This window comes from Rhopalosiphum padi, chromosome 3, assembly GCF_020882245.1.
Source record: "Rhopalosiphum padi isolate XX-2018 chromosome 3, ASM2088224v1, whole genome shotgun sequence".
In the NCBI taxonomy this organism is placed as follows: domain Eukaryota; kingdom Metazoa; phylum Arthropoda; class Insecta; order Hemiptera; family Aphididae; genus Rhopalosiphum; species Rhopalosiphum padi.
The window spans coordinates 71,021,034-71,045,216 of NC_083599.1; the positions used below are offsets into that span (position 1 = coordinate 71,021,034).

The following is a 24,183-nucleotide window of genomic DNA, read 5'->3' on the forward strand; positions in this document are numbered from 1 at the left end:
TAATGACAGTTGATGATTCAGAGCCACGTCGACCGTTGGTTATATAAATCCGACGTCTCTAATCAAACGTGCTATTTTTAGTATGTTATAGGAATCGAATGTTACTATTATTCTGGGAATTATTTTTTTTTTCAATTTTTGTTTGTTGTCGTCAACTTGCTATAGCGATTATTATTGTTATATTTACATTGCATACGGACGCGGGACGATACTTGATACTCAAACTATTAATGTTATTTTGTTTTTACACGAACACCTGCAATGTTACTTTTGTATTTTTGTATTTGTATTTTAAAATTAAATCTCCCGTTTCTCCAGTACCTGATTTCACAAGTTTTTAATTGTGCACTAAAATAACACTTATATGAAGCTCATATTGGTTTAAAAAAAATGATTGTATGATTTTGAGGCGGCATTTTCCTAATAGCCTAGGGCGGTTGAAGAGGTAAGTCCGTCACTGGGCCTACGTACATTTTACATTTGTTTTATTTTTATTTATTATTTTTTTTCAAAATTAACTGACGGTTATCAGTCTCATCACTTCACTAATTATATAAATTGTAATTGACAATCAATTCAACCATACGTAACAAAACGTTTATCGTAAATTGATGTATTTAACGAGTAACGACGTTACCTATCAATATATTTTTAATACTTATGATATTATTTATAGTGTTTAGTACTTAATTTTTATTTATCAAAATACCTACTCCGAACAATTTTTCTGCTTAGAAAAAAAATTAAAATTAATTTTTTCACTTAAAAAAAGTAATGACATATGATTAGAGTCCGGATTTTTATGCAAAAACATATTTTTAACAAGCGTAAGAAATGTTTGCATTTCATAACCTGTAGAATCTGTCAAAAAAAGTTTTTTTTGCATATTAATATTAGTGCATATTTTGACTTCAGAGAATATTTCAGAATATTTTAGTATATGGTACATATTATAGAATATTTTAGCATATTTCCGTAATATTGGATTATATTAAAGGATATTCAGCATATATAAGACAATAATGTAACATAAGATATAATTATATATACCTATAATGATAAATTATAAATTCATAATCATAATCAATAATCATATTGCATTTTTTTTTTTTACTTATTAGTTAGTATTATCATTGAGTATTTATAATCAATGGTATTATCAATATTTTGAGAATATTAAGAATATTTTTGGGGAATATTTCGTCAATTTTAGCTGCATATAAACATCATATTTCAAACGTTTTAACAGAATATAAATCCGGACTCTACATATGATTATTAATTTCAGATGAGCAAACTAGGTAAACCGTTCACTCATTATAAGAAATATTTACAATACATAATATGAAAAGTTTTTAGTAAGACCGTGGGTCATGTAAATAAAAAAAATAGATATTAGATTAAACATTTTTCTTAACAGCTCACACGTCACACATGTTGATCAAAATAATACAAATGTAATGCATCTAAATAAATAACAGCAATCTTGAAAAAATAATTTTAAAGATTAAAAATATTAACTAAACTAGGTATATCTATATAACACCCATTTAATATACACAATATATATCAATTTTATTTAGGTATTTCTCGTTTATAATTTCTTGTTAATCAATTATTTTTATTGATTTTGTTGAATATTAATCTTATTTTTTGATGAAACAATTTTTTCTAAGTCAAGCTCACAAGATCCAAGTATAGTTTAAGTGTCGGCTAGATCAAAAGCAAAATATAACATACGAAAAATCAATATCATACAACATTTCATTTTTCAAACAATACAAGTAAATATTAATAAAACAATAACAATTTTTAAGTTTCCAGCATATTTAACTGTAATACTAGAAAAATATAACATTCATCCGATCAAATAATACTTGGTACGATTCTACGATAAACAACAATAAAATTGGCAATTTATTAATATAACGTGTATTTTTCGCACACAAACGCACAGTTACAGATAAACAAATGTATAAAAATCTACTATAACTAATTTATGGATACAATTGATCACGGGCCCTTAAATACATAATATATAGATACACAATAATAAAATATTATAATATATAAAAATGCAACACTCTGTGAAAATAATAATAATAATAACGTACAGTATGACGTGTGCAACAACAAATGTAAATAATATACATTGTATTATATAGGTAGCCGATAAAATATGTTTACGACTACCTACGCTTATAATTTAACATTTTATACTACAAATAATTAAGTACATTTACCTTTATAGTTAATATTAATATATGTTATTAGTAGTGATCACATGGCAATAATAGTACATATACTACCCCGTATACTACACGCTATACACCTAAAGGTAATACTATATATTTCTCGTTTAGTTTTGATTATCGTTAAAAATAATATAACATTTAAATAATATACATAAATATAAATTATTTACAACAATATAATAATATATAGCCTCGTTAACACTTAAACACGCAATTAAAATAAAAATTACGTCCAAGAGTCTACTCCGTATACATTTGTCTTATGATATAAATAGATCATACTATGTATTTCAATAATTAATTGTTTTTACCGGTAAAAAACAAATCGTTATTAATTTTTCGTTATTATAAGTTTTCATTGAAGTGTTTTACATCGATATGTACAACGGTTATGAAGGTTCGTGCGGATAATATCTATTGTAATATGAAAACAAAGTTTTCAAAAACATTTCCGGGAGGGGAGGTTGTACGATGCGTGTCTGTGTATTATAACGACAGTAATAATATGAACTACACGAAGTCGACGATACTCGATTTTCGTGCAAGACGGAAGAAATAAATATTGACGGGGCTACTGCAATCAAAAATGGAAATCGTAAATCGGAATATTTGAACCAGTTTTTGAGTATTAATAGTGATATCGACCGTTTAGCTGACAGTCACCTGACGGGTACATACAATCTACACCATCTGTCGACTGCCGAAAGACGATGTTATAATATAATAATATTGTTTTCCGGCGACAACGACATCGCGTGCTGTTATGCCGCCGACGGAGAAACGGCCGATATACAGACGACTGTTGTAAAACGTCACCGCAGCAATATCACTTGTTGCCGCCGCCAGCGGCTGTACCGGTGGCGCCTGCGCCCGAGCCGGTCGCATTGAGTTTTGCGGGCGACGCGGACGGCGCGGACGCGGCCTCGTCCAGCGGGTCCAAGTCCAGCCCGTCGTCGTTCTGCAGGTTGGCCGCCGCATCACGAGATCCTCTGTTGGCCGTCGACGCGTCCGGCGAACCTCCGTTGCCGCTTGAGCTGCCGCTCGAATTGCTGATGGCCGAAACGCCGGCCGCTTTGCGCCAAATGGCCGTCTTGATGGCGTCCACGAGCCGGGCCAGTCTGCCGGCTGCGTTCTGTGTGACGAAAACGAATACGATTGTGGTAATAAAATAATACATGACAAAATATGTAAGTATAATACTATATTATTATGTAGTGTAGAAGATCGTTTTTCCTATAAACGACAGCGAATAAGACAATATAATGGTTTAGAGCATAACGTCCCGATGTATAGGTATGACGTGTTGCACCACTTGTCTTGCAAACGTATGAAACAGAATAAACATGCATTTCGTTACGTTTGTAAGACGAGGAAAACACACGTGCAACACAATTGATGTAAAACCATGCAAATTAGTGTACCGTTTCATTAAGTCGTAAGACAGTACTTTTTAATTGAACGTCCACGTATAGGTAATACTCTAATACCTTTAATATATACGTAAGTATATTGTCATCGGTCTAAATTGATCACTTGGTCATTATAAACGGAATATTATTTTTATACGTACCTAATAAAATAACTAGGTACTTACAATAGGTATTACATGTAATAGCCTCCCCCCCCTCCCACGAGTACGACTATAAATTAATATCATACGTATGCAACGATGTGTTTCATGTAGACTGATAAAGGTGATTTTCCTAATTTTAAAGTATAAAATTGTAATAGGTTTTCAAATCAAACTAAAAGTTTGTCTCATAACGCATAGCTTCTTGTTTACCAGAAGTGCACTTTCTAATTTTTGGCAATGTGTGTAAAATATATCGCACCCCAAGAACAAAACCGCTATAATTCAAAATTTGGAATTATTTTGTTAAATATATACAACATTTTTCAAATTGATAACAATCGTTTTTGGGATAATATTCAGCGTCAGTACGTCTGACATTGGTCAGTACAATATATTTTTGTTTTTATATCGCCTAAAGAACATAATTACTGATATAACTTTATTTACGGTAGTGTGTTTTTATTTTTTATACCCAGTTACCTCAAAATAAATATAGATACCCATAATTAGGATTTTGGCTGTTATAAATTATTATAATATTAATTGTAATCATCAAAACACAAACCATGACTGTACCCATAATTCTTATTTTGCTTATTTTATTTTTGAGTATAATATATATATAGGTATATATATTTTTTAATACAATTAAATATTGCACTACAACAAAATGTGGGAATATTGTATGATCAAATATAAACCATCAAGTTAAATTTTGCTGATTAAAAAAAAATAATAGATAATATCACTGAAATAACTTAAAAATTATATTCTTAGTTATAATTAGATATTTAAATTTGATTTTATCAAAACTACAATTAATATTAAATTTAAAGAAAATATGATCTTATACCAAGGGTGTGATATTATCAAAATTTGTATAATAGTATACTATATTTTTATCTGTCGAAGTTAATAAGATTTTTAAAATTATTATACTCTATAATATTATATACGTTCGATTCTTCACCAATTTATTACATATTTTTATTAAATTATCTAATGAATCTTATTCAAAGCTTAAAATAGATGTAGGTACCGACATGTTAAATTCAAAATGCCCAACTATAGCTGAAATCTAATATATTATACTATTTATACTTTTTTCATAGTGAATGTGCATAATAACCTGTATGACGTTGCCGATGGCTTGTGATATGCCGTTGACGGCCGTGAAACTGGGACCGAACAGCCTGTCCGGAACCTGGAGAGTGACTTTGTTAGCATCAAATGTCACTTCACTATCGTCTTCCAGTGGTGCAACCTCTCCAGCTGGTGCTATGGCTGAAGATTTTACCTGTTCTTGGGCCAAAACTTGTTGGTCACTAGAGCCTGGTACCGATGCCAGAAAGTCGTCGTCTTCCTGAAATGCAATGTCCCACCGTGTTACAAAAAATGTAAATAATACGATTTTCATAGCATGATATTGAATCATAATTTAAAGTTCATATAAATTATAATCGTATAGATATAATATTAGAATAAATTCATGTTTTGATAACAATATAAAAATAATCAACTAGATATGAAAAACTGAAAATACTTTTGACGTGACAATCAATATCCTACATTTATATTACAATCAATTTGTTCAATTTACACTTGAACTATAATTTAGTTTTTTTTTTAATGAAATTTAAAATAAAAATAATGAGAACAAATATTTAAATATTGACATAAAATCTTAAGGTTCTAATGATGATACACGTCCATTTTCTGTTTTCCATACCTTATTGAATTGTTTTAATAAAACTGTGTCACCTACCTATACCTACTGATCTCCTCAAAATTTGTCATAAGCACTTAAAGTCAGCAATAAAGTATTTTATGTGTTGCGGGGCGCTATTTATAAGCAAACGCTATCGTAACCATGCAGTAAATTAATATCATACTATAGAATAACTGCAATATGACTCGTGTTCATCTAAAATACTATTTCTATCTATAATTTATATTAAGCATAAAACACGACGAATGATGACAGATGATAAAATCAACTTGGTCATCGTGTGGGTATTAAAAAAATTAGTAAGTCGACGTTAACTACATTATGAAGATGATAATAATAATAAAAGTTGCATAATTTTTAAATGGTCGTATATTTATTAAAATACATTAACAAATATTACAATAATAATACATGAATATCACCACAAATATAATAATATAAATATACACACAAAATACTGTATAATAATAATGTAATTTTGAATAATCAAAAATTATATTAAATTAATTATATCACTTAAATATTAAGATGGGGTAACCCTTACGCTTATATTATATACAGACAGATTAAACAAGGGTTCAAGGGTGATTTGTATAAGTATTAAGTAATGATAAATTTAAAAAAATAATTATATTTAGTCTTCATTCTAATATATCTAAATATTAAATATACCTAATTGGAGGATTGGTAATCAAAATTTATTATATGAAACATATCGAATGGATTTTAAGAACGTATAGGTATATCCCCAGTTTGAAATTTGTATACACCGTATAGTATTGTGTACGTGAGTGTGAATATTCAGTATAATATATGTCTATAGGCCTTCGCCTATAGACAATAGTATAGTTAATGTTAAAATATCCTCTACAATTATATACGTCTATTACGATATAGACGTATTACAGTAGTGTAATATGTCTGTTATTCTGTTAATATATATTATTGGCTATAAAATAGTAAGGATTATATTTTTTTTTCTATTTTTATTAACTATTAGTACCTAATAATAACTTTAACACCCACCCTATATGACTTTTATGTTTACAACTATGTACTTATTATACCTACATACAAAAGCTATAATAATGATAAAAATATTAATATCGACGATACACTCTAGTCGACATAAATATTAATGGCGTGGGTTTAGAACGAAAGGGTTCTACATCGATAAAATATTTTTTAACGAGTATCGATGGTAAGTTTTTAAAACAAACCGAAGAAATTACTTTGATTATTGAGTTTAACGTAGATATAACCACAACAAATTAGTGATAGTTATTAATAATTGAGATTCAAAACTTTTGATTTATTTTATTACGAAGTTCTAGAAAATTGGTTGAATTTCTTAAATTACAGAATATCAATGAAAAATGACTAATAAATATTTACACCGATAATAATAATAATAATATGCTAATATTGTATTAAAAATATGACATAGCATACAGTGCGATAAGACTTGTTCGCAGACGTCTCGTTGTTGTTTTCAACGATAATTTATTATTGTCTAATTATCGGCAACATGCTTTTTTATTTTTTCGTTCTATAATATTATATAAATATTTTGATCAAGTTAAAGTACCTACTTTTGAGAACTACGAATACAGTAATAAATAATATACCAACAGTTTTATTTACTTTAACTACTAAGATTTACCAAATAGATGATACTAATTTATCCAAGTAAGGCTACGTGACCAACTACAATGTAATACAATATATAATTATTATATAACACTTATTTATGATAAATTGATGATACTATATATAATATGACGATGATTAGCTGGTGAAATGGTCATTGACTGACGATAACGATGTAAGATGACGGATGAAAATTGAAAATTGTACTAACGATAATGTGGTTTAATAACAATTAATGATAATGGTTATTTGTGTGATGAAAGAACTGTTAAAAATTCTGCAGTCGACATGCGTGGTTAAAATTATGAAAATTATAAAAACGATGGAGAAAAGACGAGTGATTGTACATTACATTGTTGGATGTCGTAACAAAAATAATTACAACGTATTAATTATTAACGTATAGATATATTTATGAAAGTGAAGTGTAATAATTTCTGATCCCTCTGTGGTGTATATTATAATATATAATACATAAAACACACGAATATTATTAGATGCGCTCGTAGTTTCATATTTATACCTCAAATTATTATTTATTAAATGTATTAGGTATACCTACCACACTAAATAATACACTGCATGCTCTTGTATTTATAATTTATAAAACGTGCGATTATGTTAAACGCTAAATTTTCTAACATGCATTATAGAATTGTGTCAATATAATAATTTATATGCGTTTATAAATATTACATAATGTTGTATAAAACGAAATTTTGATTATCGGTTACACTTGAGCTTATATGTGGCTGTACTATAAAATAATTTATTTATAATATAGCTATAAAAAATACGTTGATAATAATTTAATTTAAAATGGTTATACAATATCACGCACGAGTATACTTGTTTTAATGTCACACATGATATTTTATTATTAAGTCATATAGTGATAGCTATATAATAAACGCGATGTTCACAATTTAATCCGTACCCTTACTTAAATTTTATATAATCGACCATTAGAACTGTAAAAATCAAACGAATCTTCTTTTTTCTCTTTAATCGGATGAATCATCGTTTAAGTAAGTGATTACGTATAGACTGATAGCATAAACATGTAATTTAACCAATGTCTAAAATTTTGTTTTATACATAGGTACAGTCGAACGGCCGTGATAACTATGATCACATGGGTGAGTTGACCAAGTATTCACGACTCGACCGTTACGTAATACCTGTACTTTTCAACAACTACTATAACTATGTATAATGATTTATGACTATATACTTAGATATATGATTATGATAATGATGGATAATATAAATAAATGACGATTATATGGAATATATTATGGCTGTGTGGCTGGCAAGTGTCGATGCGATTGAGGAGACGACGACATGACGACGACGCGCGACGAGAGGACGCATATTTTTAGAATGAAGTCTCCGACGATGGCGATCCATCATCATTTGTCGCGGCAAAGCTCGACGGTTCGGCGGAAAAACTCTGCTGGAATGCGGGAAATCCTGGAGGAGCGCCGGCAAAGTTCGGCGAAGTGCCCTCAAAGTTTGCTGGAGTGCCGGCAAAGTTCGGTGGTGCTCCCGCAAATTCCTGCTGTGATGGCGGTGGTGGTGAAGCGATCAGGTCCGATCCGGGGACGAAGGTTGCCGGTGGCGCATTTGCAACGAATCCCGGTGTATCAGCGGCGGCCACGAAGTCTGGCGCAGCGATGAAAGTGTCGGCGGGAGCTGGGGCGGCAACGCCGTTGAATGAGGCGTTGTCCTAAACACACGCACACACACGCATACACACATAGATTCGTCGTTCGATGTTATTCATAGTATATTATAATATTTTATTACATAATAATACATTATTAATATAAATTCAGTGCCCGAATCCGATTGTACAGTTAGAGCAGTATATGACGTAAATTTATACAGCCCTCTCTATGTAGGCAATATTATTTCATTTGTCTGTGCGCGTCTTGTTGTATACGAATGTTTAGTATTAAAAACCGTGACGTTTGGTCGTAGATAATAATATAACGGCAGAAGTCACAGACTAATTTGAATTACTGTCGATATCGATTATTCCATAAGGGTATAAAAGAAAATAAATAGGAATTGTGTCGGCTAGCTTATACGTAATATATAACTATGTAATGACCATAGACGGGACGGTAATAGTTTAATTAATATTATATTGTGTCTATTAATCTATAGACTATAGTCTACATGTGAATAGGAACCCACAATCTTTAAACTTATATTATTAGTTCCGATTAAAAGGCGAATGTGATGTTGTATACAATTTATGCGAACTTTTGTATCTTCCGGACATACGGTATTATAATGATTAATGAATATTAATTATTATTCATTATGTTTTGCTGTCATATGAAAATAGATATAAACAATCAATGTCTCTGTCACGGATCAGTCATTATTTTCTAAATTCCCGAGCACTGAATTTATTGTAATATTAATATTATTACAACTATCGTGTACAAAACTATATTATGTTATACGCCTATTGCAACACACACTCACACACTCTAAAATGTCTACATGCGCGCGCAATCATGTATGCCGCTACTTGGACGTTCATTTAAAAATAAGTTGTCATAATTGTTATTTTATGTCGTATTTCAGTAATAAGGAAATAAATAAAGTTGATTTCTCAATAGATTTATAACACTTAAACGTTTAGGTACTTTTTCCCTACATTAATACCCTACAGGCTAATTCAAAAATGTATTTAATGTTGATAGAGTAGAATGCATTACATTATCAACAGAGATAAACTGAAATTTTTAAAACGTGTTTATACCTACATTTTTTATACCAATGTTGTGGTACTTAAGTATTTGTAATACTATTTTTCGAAAGCATTAGCCAATTTATTAAAACATGTTATTTTGTAAATTGCGTTCATCGAGAATCAATTACTGACATAATCCGATTGCATGTATGTATTATTGTATATGTATTTTCAATCTTCGTCGTAGCCGTCCGTCGAAAATATTTTGTGTTTTTAGTAGAAAAAAATGTAACTGTCACCGACGTTTGTTGTTATTGTTGTTGTCGGTTTCTGTAGAAGTTTTTTTGTAATACAATTTTCTTCTCGTCATCATCCTGCAGGTATAATCGTATATATTCGTATACGTACGTGTGAATTATAAAATTCACATTATTAATTTTCGTCATCGTCGTCACTATCACTTACCGTCGTCGTCATCGTCATCGTAAGTAATAATATAAATATAAATATTAGTTCATGATATATAGTAGTATTTCAGTATTTGTATCGCTGCTATTGCCATAAATCCATACGATTAAGTTATATAATATATAATATACATATATATATATATATTACATATAGCCTATATGAATTTTTATGACGGTAAAATACGTAACTCGCGTTCATTACACATAATAAATCGTACTAAATTCATATTATAATACTTATAAATATTATATAATATTATAATATTACCTGTACATATTTTCTCTAAATTATATGCTTAGACGAAAAAAGCGAGGGCGGATATGGTTGTGGGTGGGTTATTTGGTGAAGTTGGTATTGGTGCAGTGGTGATAGTTAAAATATAGTGTACAAGTATAAGAGGTTAGTGTAATTGTACAAGTGCGGATGGTTATACGTTTTTATATAGGTACATATACAGTGGATTACCGATAATTAGTTTCATATGTGTAACATTGTAACATGTTTAATTTAATAATTAACTACAACTCGATTAGAAACTTAAACGATTGACTTATTTCATGTATGCAATTATTTATAATGTATGACAAAACAGACCTAATTAGTATGATTTTATTTTTCATTTATTTACGAGTTTAAAAACGGCTGACTTTTTCAATTTAAATAAAAGTATTAATACATCAAAGTTATATTATTTAATATTTTATATTCAAATTATATTTTTATTTATATAAATGGTATTCATTTTTTTTAAAAAAATTTAAAAAATTTTCGTTGTAATTTCAAAATTATTGATAATCCACTATGTATGTATACTATATTTTACTATATGTGAGTATAAAATATTGTGAAATGCGTGCCGTAAGTACATAAAAATGGTGTATAATATATTTAGACAATAGGCATAAATATTATAAATCATGTATGTATATGAGTAGTAGCAACTTTTCTCTTTCTGTATATTACATATTTGACTGCTCATCGTTTTACTTCAAATACCACGGTTTCACATATCTCAGACTCTATTATAAAACATCATTCACCACAACTGGGTTCCAATATATACCCGTACACTGGGTTATACGATAATCAATCATTATACATAATTGGTACTTTATAATTTATACTTCAGTTTGTCCCTCCACCAAAGTGTTGTGATACATCAATTGATTTCTCATACTTTCCGTTCTCTGTCACGAATAATTCAAGACGATAATATATCACTCATATTCACTTTCTTGCTTTCTGCTCACTATGTATAATGTGCATTATAATATTTTACATTTGCATATTATAGCTTTGTCTCTTATACACATTTTAATATTAAATACAATTTAGATCGTGAATCACTGCGAGCTTACCTTGTTTCCGATCGATCCCGATTTCGCAGACGAAGAGGATTGGGTCAACACTGGTGACAGGAATTGTGCATTTTGCTGCCGGTTGCGCTGGTCAAGGTTGCTCAGTAAGCGTGTCTTAAAGTCGATCACCTGATTGATTTTCTGCAGACGCGTAATATAAAAAAAAATAAAACGATGCATCAGTTTCATTACAATTATGATACTAGGGAAGAATACGTGAATGATATAGTGTGCACCGGGTCTGTGCATGCTGCAAAGACAGCGCAGCTATAGAAATTGTCTTCAAGATAGGTGAAAAAAATATATAACACCGTGATTTTACACGACGATTTACGTTTTATACAGAAATACAAAATAATTCATCACAATACAATTTATAGTTTCGGTTAATTTTGCAATGAACTGGTGATTTCAATTTTTTATCCACTAGCTACACCGCCGACTTGACACATACGTATGTGGATAATTATATTATTGTACCTGAAACAAAAAGTTGAGCAGAACCGCCTTGACGCCCAACGCGGTGGCTGCCTTCACTGTCACTTTGGCCACCTTATGGACAGCTTTCAATCCGACCAAACTGACGCCGAGTGCTTTCGAGCCTATCCCGACCGCCTTGGCTCCGAGCTTGGCCCCAGCCACCAGCTTAGCACCGGTACCAAGCGCGACCTTGACCGGCAGCACGATGAGCGGCTTGAGTTTGAGTAACGTCCTTTTTTTCCTGACAACCACGGTCCTTCCGGCGGCCGACGCTGATACCTCAGCGGGGACGTCCGAAGCCCCGTGCCAATTGCTTGGCACTAACGGGGAAGCAGCGGCTTCGGTGTCGGTGGATACAGCAGACGACGCAGGACGTATGGCGGACGACCGGGCGCTGGATGGCAAACTGGCGGCTACCGCTAATAACAGCAGTAGAGTGCCGGTCAGGATGGAACAACGTCGGACCGATGTCGTCGAGGTCGGTGGTGGTGCCATTTCGATTTGTCTTAGGTATTTGGGCTATACGATAGTATATACACCGCTGTATGGTCGATGCAGCAGCTGTCAACGACGATTGGCCACAAGATCTGCAAAACAGATAAAAACAACAGCTATAGAAAAAGATGTTCGATAATGTTATGACGACAAATTGACCGTTTAATATGTATCTGCGTGAATGATAAGGGTTATTAATCCTTGTCAAAAAGAACATTAATCATTTTGATCCAAAAAAAATATTCAATACAACCTAAAAAGAATTTGAATGAAAAAATAGTTTCAATTTCAAGCTACGCAGTTTTTACAGAGTTTAGTTGCTTACAACTTAGTTTACTTACAAGTTATAACCTATATTAAAATAAGGTTTAACTCGATGTTAACTATTAAATCGTTTGCGCGTAAACCTACTAAAATCCATTGGTTAAAACCAGTGTAAAAAATATTCCGCACCGGAATAGTGAACTAGGTATATAAAATATTGGCACTTTTTTTCACCTGTTAAAACGAACGATTAAGGCTTATACTATTGTAAAATTCAATATACGCGAAACACCTTAGTAAAAATTATACATATTTTCACGTGTTTAAAATGGAATAACCGAAATTTTATCGCAAACAGAAGAGAATATATCATGTGTGATATTTTAATGGGTATAATATATTTAATTTTTCGATGTTACATTATTACATTAGAAAAAAAAAATAAACAAATATGCTTACAATTTCATCGTTTAAATCAAATCTTAATATGATAGATGTAGTTTTTTTCTTTTTACGGAAGTCAGTCCTTATCTAATTGAATATATACACCTAATTTGTCTGGTTAAAGCCGCGAGATTATAAACAGGTGTTTACATTCACGTATAAGCGCTACGGTGCGATGAAGATAGCCCACCACGATATTATAATTCACATAACTTCCGCCTGCGAGTGTACGGCAATAAACTAAACTAGAGTCACTAATGCTATACTTTCCTCATTAGTAATGCAGATCTGTCGTTTATTCGTTTCCTACAGGATAAACCTGTACACGCCATCGAAATGACCACGATTTCAATCAAACGATCCGACGGTTTACCAGGCGATTGCACGCATTACTACGGGGAATGATAACGTGTTATAATGCATTATTATGAATTATAATAAAAGCAACGCGTAGCATAGAAGCATTATAAAATTTATTGTAATATTATTGTTATATGCTCGTTAACCCGAATCGTCGTGGTGTGCTGGCATCCACCGCCGCAATACGCGCTAATCATTGTATAATAATAATAAATACATTAAAAAAGTATGTACACAAACGATGTATTGCCGTAATGCGTACCTGTGAACCGGTGACCCAATTTATGGATAACGCGTTATAACTAATAACAACACAGACACTGACGAATCTACATGCACATGATGTTAATACCGTGCCTGACGAAGTGTTATTCCTATTATAACCACATGATGCTTCGTAGAAAATTAATTAAGGTTTTTTCGTGTGCAATAATCATAAAATATGAAATTAATACTACGAAATTTGTTCATCGATGACTAGTGACGACTATACATTTCCACACGTCCTGTTTTAACGCCACCTCATCGCGGCTTCGAACTCCGGGTCGAGCACCCAATTTATGGTTACTCCTAGGTACTTATACCTACCCGCAGAGGTTAAACGGGTAATAATAACGAAAAGCCATTATTGGTTTTAATAACTATATTATTACATTGGAAAGCACGACGACATTGCGGTCTTGCGGTCTGTAAGGCAGTGAACGGGCCGGGCGTGGTCGTTACCCGACGACGACTAACATACCACCAACTGCTGCCTATGTGTATAGTGTACGATATTAATAAAATACATGTATTGGTTGAATGAATTTTTTTTACGAGATTTTTACGAGGGCGAAACAAAACGAAAAATGTCGTAATGCGTTGGATTTTTTCGCAAACTGCCGCGGAAACGCCCGCAATAACGCCTCCGAGGGTGAAGTGTGCGCGCACTTTCACTCTCGATAAATACATACACCTGCAGCTGTATATATTAATAATTGTACGCGCGTCTAGCGCGTGTTAGCCAAGGCGGTCCACTATATTGTATGTTTTACACAACATTGGCTCGGAATTAATATTTGACATTTGATTATAAAATCTGAAAAATATAATACATTTTCATGTAAAAGTTCACTGTCCCGGATTGTTGCGCAAAACATTTGGATCGCGTTAAAAAAAAATTTAGTGTGACGAAACAAAAAAATATATATAGGTAGTTTTTATCCACTAAAACCAGTTTTTCGTGTAAATGCTCATGTACCTCACTGTTAATCTCTATATATATATATAGAATTTTTTTTATACCACGTAATATGTATGTATGTGCGGTAATATGTATAATATTTTAATCACCAATTAAAAATTAGGTATAATACTTTTAGTGTTATATGTATATATTGAATATAATGATAGAAAAAATTAGTTTATCATAATCATGAATCTACTTTCTTGGGTCACCAATTATATATAATTAATAATTATTAATTGGTTATGTATACAACTCAAAAAATTATTATCCCTGCCATAGTCGTAGGTCTATAATATAGATATAATTATTTATATAAATTTTACAATAGTGATGGACAATTCACCATTAAATTATGTAAGACTAAAAAAAGTGTGTTCATGAATGATTTTTTTGTACAAAATTAAATATATCATAATTTATAGTGCATTAATACACCGTATATGGATTGCGAGAAAATATTTTGAGAATACTTATTTGTCTATAGTAAATGTTACATAATATATATTTATTATAAATTACCATTATTATACATTTTATTCTGTAATACGACCGTCGTACGGGTATAAGATCATAATAGAAATAATCTAGCTATTATTTATTATAATTATTATTGTTATGCGTTATTTACGGCTTGTGCACATCAAATAAACGTTTGCGACACGGTATTATGCATAATAATATTACATTCTTAAAACGAGGCTTTCGACCGCAGCCACTACTTTTTAATTTTTTACCATATTACCCACATCTAATACAGTTATTCAACTGCTGCAGCCGGATGCTGTGCACATTAATTGTAACCACACGCGGATATGTCGAGTGAAATACGAATCTACAGTGACATTCGAAGTTGGAACGGCTGTATATATTGTTATACATATTTTTAATAAGATCTGAGTTTTATATAAGCTTGTCGACTGTTATATGGAGTAATATTGTAAGAGAAGGTTTCATTTGACATTTATAAGGGGTTTAGTATAGGCAATTTTTACTGACTCCCTGAGATAAATGTAAATTAAAATTTTTTGTACCTATTATTTAAATACTAATTGAAAGTAACTTACAGGTCAGTCGTTACTTGTTATCATTGTTAATTGTGTAACTATGAAATCACATCAAAATATATATAACATGATGATATAGGTTGGCTGTTATTCTAAAATCTCTGAAGATAAAACTTCATAAACTATTTACAAATACATGTATGAATGTATTTAATGCACTAATCGCTCAGCTCAGGATCTAATATGAAAAATCACAACAATTTTGAAAGCATCTCGTATCGGTTTTTGCAACATTAAGTATATTTCTGAAAACTCAATTCCCTAAATGTTCATGTTTATATTTCATGTGTATTAGATATGGTTGTTAAAATAATAACACTCTACGAAAGCATACAATTAAATACATTTAGAAATGTTATTTTTCATTTTCATAAAAGGTGTTTAACTTCTACGATAGCTGTAAAATTTGTTAATTCTAGGTTACGTTCAATTTGCATCAATGCATATTTGTCGTTTACGAACCAACAATAGTCGGCGAGACAACGTCCCGATGAACGTATGACGATTATTGACTATGATTCTAATGAAAATAAACGATTTAGAAAAATCTACCGTAATTCGATTATAGGTAATTTTAAGAACCGTATCAGTTTTTATTCGTTGCGCATTAAAAACGTAGGTAATAGATTTTTCCAGAACGGCGCCTGCTGAATGATTTTATATTATCACAAAACCGCAGTGTATTTTATGATGGCGTTGCTTGAAAAACCAGCGACACAATGGCATTTAACAATAATCATTAATCAATAATGAACATGCGCTTTGCAGAGAATGAATAATATTTGGAAAGTCGGACGATAGAATAAAAAAACCATAATGATTAACAGGCCGAGTGTCGTAACGTATTTTAGAATCCGTTCGCGGCGCTAATCCGCACGTGGATGAATAAACGTGTACGTATGCGACGTACGGTGACGGTGCGGTGGCGGTTTGGGAGCTGGTTTCACCGGGGGCGGTAAAAGGCGGCATTTCCCGTTCGCTAATTGCCGTGCGCATTATGCTATATTAATATTATTATTAATTTTACGTCGCGCCGTACAGCCATACGATATTATACATTTGTTACATATTTATTTCTTTTATTTATATATCGATATAATTTGATTACGTGTATACAGTGCTGTGTGTACGTACTGTTAGGAGTAGGTGGCAGTTGGATAATATGATCCGCTGATCTAGATCGTCGGCCAAGGCACTCTACAATCACCGTGGTTTTTTTTCTCTCGCGCTCGTTATACTTTTAATAATATAATACACTATATATTACATTAAAATAAGTATAATAATAAAATCGTGTACTTACAACCTACATACATCGTTGTGGCAGTGCCCGGGTCGTTGCACCGCTTACTGTTACTACGAGTACTCGTGTACGAGTATGTTAGATTATTGTGTTGCGATTGTTGGGTGTACCTACATGTATATTATATTCCATTTAGATACGTGTGGCCACTATCGCTTTCTACCGTATACTATAAACAGGGTAAGAACTGACTGCCTATTGTTGTAGTTATTCGTGGTTATGTATAACAACTTTTGATGTAGACAATATTTAAGAAAAAATATATATTAATAAAAGCACGTAAAAAGAAATGTTAACTATTGATTAAAACAAGTTTAATAACTTGGTTAATTTGTTAGGTTTTTTTTTGTTACGCCCTATGTATAGACAACAACACAAGTCTGGTGAAGTTGGTGTAACCACGATGGAAAGAACAACGATTATATAAGGTCCATTCTCGTTGACAACCTAAGATCATATATATTCATAGGCAGAGTATCAAGTTTCTGTCAAAGGTAGACAATTATCTAAGTGCGTCCCACAGATGTCTATAAAAACTCAAAGAAGTCTTCATTAGTTCGTCTAGGCTTATGATTGTGTTATTTTCAACGCACTAATTAATTCAAAATCTTATCATAAACAATCAATTAAACAAGATAACTTGCCCGTCATACTGAATGCCATGCTCAAAATTCACTTTTTATTCCTGGGTGCTACAAACCACTGTATGTATGTTAGTTATGCATTATTAATATAAATTACATACCCTATTTTATTTAGCATTCGAATTTATTTTGATAAATACACCATTACCTACATTAAAATATATACATTAACGGGATTACATATCAACCGTTTTGTAAGGACTCCTTGCATAGGAGTTCAATATAGCTAATTTACTAAGTGGATGAAGCATACGTACGTAGCATATGGTGTGTGTGCTAAGAAAGTGCTAATTAGTGTGTGTACTTAGTGGCACTTCTACACATAACAAATATCAACGAAGTGCTATCAATGGCTAAACGAATTATATATATATTATATTATTATATATTTTATTTTTTTTATATTTATAATTAATTTTGTTATATTTAATAGTACCTATCAATACATTACCAATTCTATTAAATAACTTATCCAATATTCTTAAACCAAATTTAAATTCGTCTTGAAATTTACTTGAAAATTATTTTTTTAAATTTTTAAGAGTACTTGCGAGTATATTCACTTTATCTGCGCCCGTTGTTTCCGTCTTACTAACACATGAAATGGCAAATTTGCGTTCAAAATCATTTTCCCGCTTATTTTTATGTTTTAATTTTGGAGCAAGTTATAAACTTTTTATATTTTTAACATCTAATTTGGTTGGGTACGTTTGTAAAATGGAGATAACGTATAAAGCTATATTGTCTGCTTAAATTAATTTTTTGAGTTTATTACTTAATAGTATTGGTAACATTTTAAAGTTTTAACTATTAAAATCTTAAAGGCATTTAGATTTCAAATTCAATCATGTTTCTAGAAGTTTAATCTGATTATTAGTCATTACAATTACATAAATTCTCATAAAATAAGTATATTTTAAGATCAAATCCCCTTAAATAATAAATAGATTTACACTATTTATAAATAATATTTTATGAACTCGCATTATTTTAGCCCTTTGACTATAATAGTTGCAATATAATTTTATATGCGATGATTCCAATGACGGGTTACCGGCTTCAAGCAAACAGGGACTAGATATTATTTATCAGTTCAAAAGACTAAATAGAAATAACATTTAAGTGCACAAAAAATTGTTTATCACGAATACGTACAGACCATACAATGAAATTTTACATAAATATTATATACTACAATCAATGCAAGTATAAAATATCATAGTTTTAGTACTAGCTTAGTTTTCAAATCCGAAGAGGATAGTCTCTTCGAAATAATTCTATATCAGTTTTGTAAATCAAATAAGTTACGTCAGCATAGGCGATAACTGATAAGTAATACATTATAAATTATAATAATTTAGTAGATATATATATAAGAAAATTTGAGACGCTGGAACTCTTCGTTAGAAAATACAAAAAAAAGGATAGGTGACGTTAGATTATCCACATCAAATTTGATAATAGCAAATTATATTGCAGTTTAAACTTTAAACCACAATATTGACTTGGTCATCAAGAATTTGATTTTGCTATACGTGTAATCAACAGACGAATGCAGTGCGCGGGTAAACGGTTATATCACCCATCACATCCTCTCGATGTACATCGACAAAGGTACTTCGCAAACGGAGCTATAAGCGTCGGTCAAGGACGGTCAGTGTAGGTATCGCACCGCCGTTACGCGCGGGGCCGACCGTCGTACCGTGTCCGAAAAGAATTACGTAAAGCCGTCGTGTCGCGTCGTGTTCCGTATCACATTTAATACGTATAGGTAAACACAAAACATGTTGATAGCACGTTACCCATGTACAATTTGAATATAATTATACAACTGCAGTACATGACACGGTGTAGTGAGAAGCCGACTTAAAGCGATCGAACGCGCGCGCCGAAACGACCGCGACCGCCTCAATTACATCGTCGTGCCCGGCGTTTGTTATTCACATTTCGCCAGTACATAGATGCGTATTGTTCAGCGACGACGATCACTGGCGCATCCGTTCGCAAATAGTGGGTAACCGTGTTTCATTCGCATTTCGTCGCCGCGAGTCGCTTACGCGTGAAATTACGTAAACCGTACACGAAACAACAACAAACGTGGTAATGATGATAATAATATTATATTACATATAGTCGTCGATAGTGCCGGCGGCAAAATGAAGCCACCGCAGGTTGTCCGGTTTTCACTCTCGTCGGCCCCTCCGCCCCTCCCCCCTGTCTACTTAATAATCGCCCGACGTTATTATATCGTACCGTAATTTCATATGATTATTATACACATTCTACGATGCGTCCTTCCGTCTCTACAGGTCCCTCCCTCCCCCCCATCCGTACTCTTACGGCGCTCGTCGTATCCGATCGTCGCAGTGTTTTTGGCACGCGGAAATCATTATCGTCGATTTGCAGACATATTTACAGTATACACATATATATGTATAGATTATGCTCAGTATAGGCACCAATATACGCGTGGACCACTATAATTGTGCACACCAATTAATTATTATATATCTCAGTAGATATGGTTAATTAGATTTCCGAATGAGATTTCTTAAGTATTTTGAAAAACATTTTTATTACTGCGAATAATAAAAAAACTTTCGGTTGTAAATAACTAAAAAAAAAAAAAAAACAGTAGAAAGTTGAAAAAATACGAAAATAAACGTAATCATATTTTTTTTACAATGAAATTGCAAGGTAAATTCAAGTAATTATTAATTAACATAAAATCAGTTGTCATAAGCGTTTGTATTTGCAGTAAATGTCGTAGAAAACAGCCATAATACCCAAAACTAACTGTAGAATAGTATAAAAACACTAACGCCATACACTCATGATTATCGTCGACTCACGCGACGCCACAATAACTGCGGGGCGTGTAGTTAAGTTCTCGGCGGGACATGGAATTCAGTGGCCGACGATTGTCGGTGTAAGATACTACTACTACACTCGTGTTATATAATACATGCGAGTAAGTGCCTGTTTAATATCGAGTTTTTTTTCTCGAAATCTCATTTATGCATTTTTGATGAAATAACATTTGATTTTACCCGAACGGTTGAGCGAAAACAAATAATTCTATACACATACCATGTGGACATGCGCTGTCAATGTGTCACATTCACACAACACCCCTTTTGACCACCCACAAAAGTCGGGTAATAATAACAAATATAAATATGTAATGTGTGTTATAATAGCGTATGTTTAAAATAAAAGAGTGAAACGTCGTGGGCCGTGGTGGTCGGAGCGGTGAAAGTCGTCGTCAGCATTATAATAACGTATAGGTAGTACGTATACCTACGTATAGTCGTCATCGTTCCAACAACGACGGCAATCTACTCCGACACCGAGAGTGAGCGCATTCGGCGAACGATACTGGTACTGTGGTCCGGTTATTAAATAATGATAATAAATATACGATAATGTTACTGCACACGTTATGTGTACTTTTTTGCTGAAGAGAAATTATGCAATCACGGTCGACAGCGACGAGCAATGAAACGGTGGAATGACTAATAAAAATATAATAAAACCATAAATACACAAAATAAATAGATACGAACTCGTCATGATGTCAGTGCGATTGGCAACGGAAAAACGGCGATGACGGTTATAAAAAATATATTAAAAGTGAAAGACGAAAAATAAAAAAACCGGACACCCAATGTGTCAGGCTGAGCACCGTCATCTCTGTGCATATAATTATAGTATAATAGTGCACATACATAAAAAAACTGCCTGGATCTCGACAACAAGTTTCCGCTCTTTTTTTTTTACATATTTACATAATAGTATATTATAATATATTACACTCATTACGTCATATTACGTATTATCGTATGACATTATTTAACTCAATTCAAGTTGACACACAAATACATGTTTTTGATTTCCGAAGCGGCCTTCGATTTACTCAAAAATGGTCAAGACCAGTTATTTAATCACATTTATAATTTATAACGATTTTTTCAAAAGATATTTGAAATTACGATAAAATTTAATTACCCGATTTCTTCCCTCAAATATAGTTATTGTTATGTGTATACACATTGTATATTTTGTACAGATTGTAAATGTTCGTGTTTTAAATAATAATAAAAAAGTATATATTATGTTTATTACCTAAATCATGTCCGAAAAGCTTTTTGAACTTATTAATAAATCTAGATTTATAGTCGTTAGGAATTGGAGAGAGTAAACGTCACCGAAAGCCATTTATTACAAATGTATACAGATACATCGGGTTCGTATTCTTAATTAGAATCACGTAACGCCGAATAAAAAAAAAAAAACAGTTTCGCGCCATGACGTGTTTATTATGCGTGTGGTCGTCTTATACACGCGTGCGTATAGTGTTTTTATTACGTAGGTACTATGTCTCGTTCGACGAGTTGTTATATTATTCTCGTGCCCGTAGTTATACACGATAGTATTTATTGCTAAGACTTTTACCCGCAATTAAACGGGTTTCACAGCTGTACCTATTTAAAACGTATATTATGTATTTATATTATCGTAAAATTTAGAAGACTTACTAACAGTCGAACAGGAAGTATATGGTCGGGAAATAAAATCACGCGCGTTGCGCGATCGATTATTATCTTGGATTTCGGATCTAATAAACATGTAAGCACGTTTAATTTATTGATGTATCTACTCGATTACACGTAACGAAAAACGCAATTATAAAAAATGCATTGTATCCACCGATTCGATGATATTGAAATGAATATAATATGCATAGTCTATAGTCTATACTATGTATAACCTATTGGATATTTTGACTAGGTATATCTACTTATTTAGATACACTTATATAGAAATAAAGATAAGTTGCATACGTTCGCGTGCAATATGCACTTTCGCGGTGGCGTACTGCGATCAAATTATGTACGCATGTATGTATGATAATAATAATTATAATGATATACCTTTTTGTCAGCCGATCGTTTGTGTTTTCCGGCGTGACTCTGCTCTACCACTTGCAGTCACGATGACCGCGTTTGGCCCGGTCTCCCTCGTGCTACACCGGTCGCGCCGATGACTGCAGTGCTGCAGCTGTATATTACTACAATACGGCTTTGAAATATAACTGCAGTTATATGCTATTGTCTTATTGATATAAAGTGTGATTATTGTGTTTGCGCGCACACTCGCGTACCTATCGTACGTGTACGGTGTACACACACACTCACACACACACACACGCACACACGCGACAGATATTATACGACGTCCCAACAGCAGCAGCGGTGCCGGCGCTTATTATATACGCGTATTTCGTACTTATATTTATGTATATAAGCATACGAGAACAACGTGTGTGCGGGCGTGCGAGCGAGCGCGTACAGGAAAAAAAAATGTGTCTGACTGATCTGCCGGACGCGGGCGAGCAACTGTAGCGGACGATCGGTGGTTGGCCGCGTGTGATGTGCAGCACGGTGAATGTGCGGGCAAAGCAAGTGAGCGCGAGCGGGGCGGCGGCGACCGGTGCGAGAAGAAAAAAAATGAAAGTAGTATAATATTATTATTTAACCGTAAGTAGTAGGTATATATATAATATTATACACATGCAGTCATGTATATAGTAATAACGCTGTGTATTCAATAATACCTACTTATAATATATCGAGTTGCGCGCACGCGCTTAATAGTTTGCCCGGTTGGTGTTTGCACATACTCGCTGCAGTGCACTCGATGCAAAATCTGTCCAAGTGCAGAGGGACTGTGCAATTAGAGTAGGTACCGTATAATAGGTACGTAGCAATTTAGTGTGGACACACATGTACACGTCATACTGCGATGCCTTACGAAACAGCACAATCGACCGATTACTGCACGAATTATTAATTATTTAGAAATGAGACGGACTCGAAAATTGATGAGTTCCGAGTGCATAGGGCAAAGCATCGTGTTATCGCGTCAGGTTAATTAGATGGGTGAGTTTGCAAGCAATTTATCACAGTAGGAGTGTAACGGAACTTAAAAAAAAACATATGATATTATCCGCATGTCACCAAAATTCGGTATTATGTTTGTGTTCGGGAATACTTATAATTTATTTGTTCTTTCCGCATAAAAATTGATATCAATATGTTGTTTATCAAATTGTCTAAATTATATTTATTTTAATAGGACTAATATTAGAAAAA

The 24,183-nt window shown here is 32.5% G+C and overlaps 1 protein-coding gene across 3 annotated transcripts; it reads right to left on the minus strand.

The window, feature by feature from the left end:
* Nucleotides 1-1,909: 1,909 nt before the first annotated feature.
* Nucleotides 1,910-23,483, minus strand: LOC132923970 (uncharacterized). 3 transcript variants are annotated; one of them, XM_060987989.1, is made up of 5 exons: nt 22,963-23,483; nt 12,227-12,813; nt 11,747-11,887; nt 4,958-5,191; nt 1,910-3,387 (listed from the first exon to the last, which is right to left on the minus strand). In XM_060987989.1, exons 2-5 carry the CDS (start codon nt 12,719-12,721, stop codon nt 3,082-3,084), a joined length of 1,176 nt encoding a protein of 391 aa, XP_060843972.1. In that variant the 5' UTR covers nt 12,722-12,813; nt 22,963-23,483; the 3' UTR covers nt 1,910-3,081. The 3 variants fall into 3 exon arrangements, with proteins under 3 accessions (XP_060843972.1, XP_060843974.1, XP_060843973.1); XM_060987991.1 differs by lacking the exons at nt 1,910-3,387; nt 4,958-5,191 and adding exons at nt 5,909-8,690; nt 8,733-8,936 and having other exon boundaries at nt 22,963-23,481; XM_060987990.1 differs by lacking the exons at nt 1,910-3,387; nt 4,958-5,191 and adding an exon at nt 5,909-8,936 and having other exon boundaries at nt 22,963-23,481.
* Nucleotides 23,484-24,183: the final 700 nt, after the last annotated feature.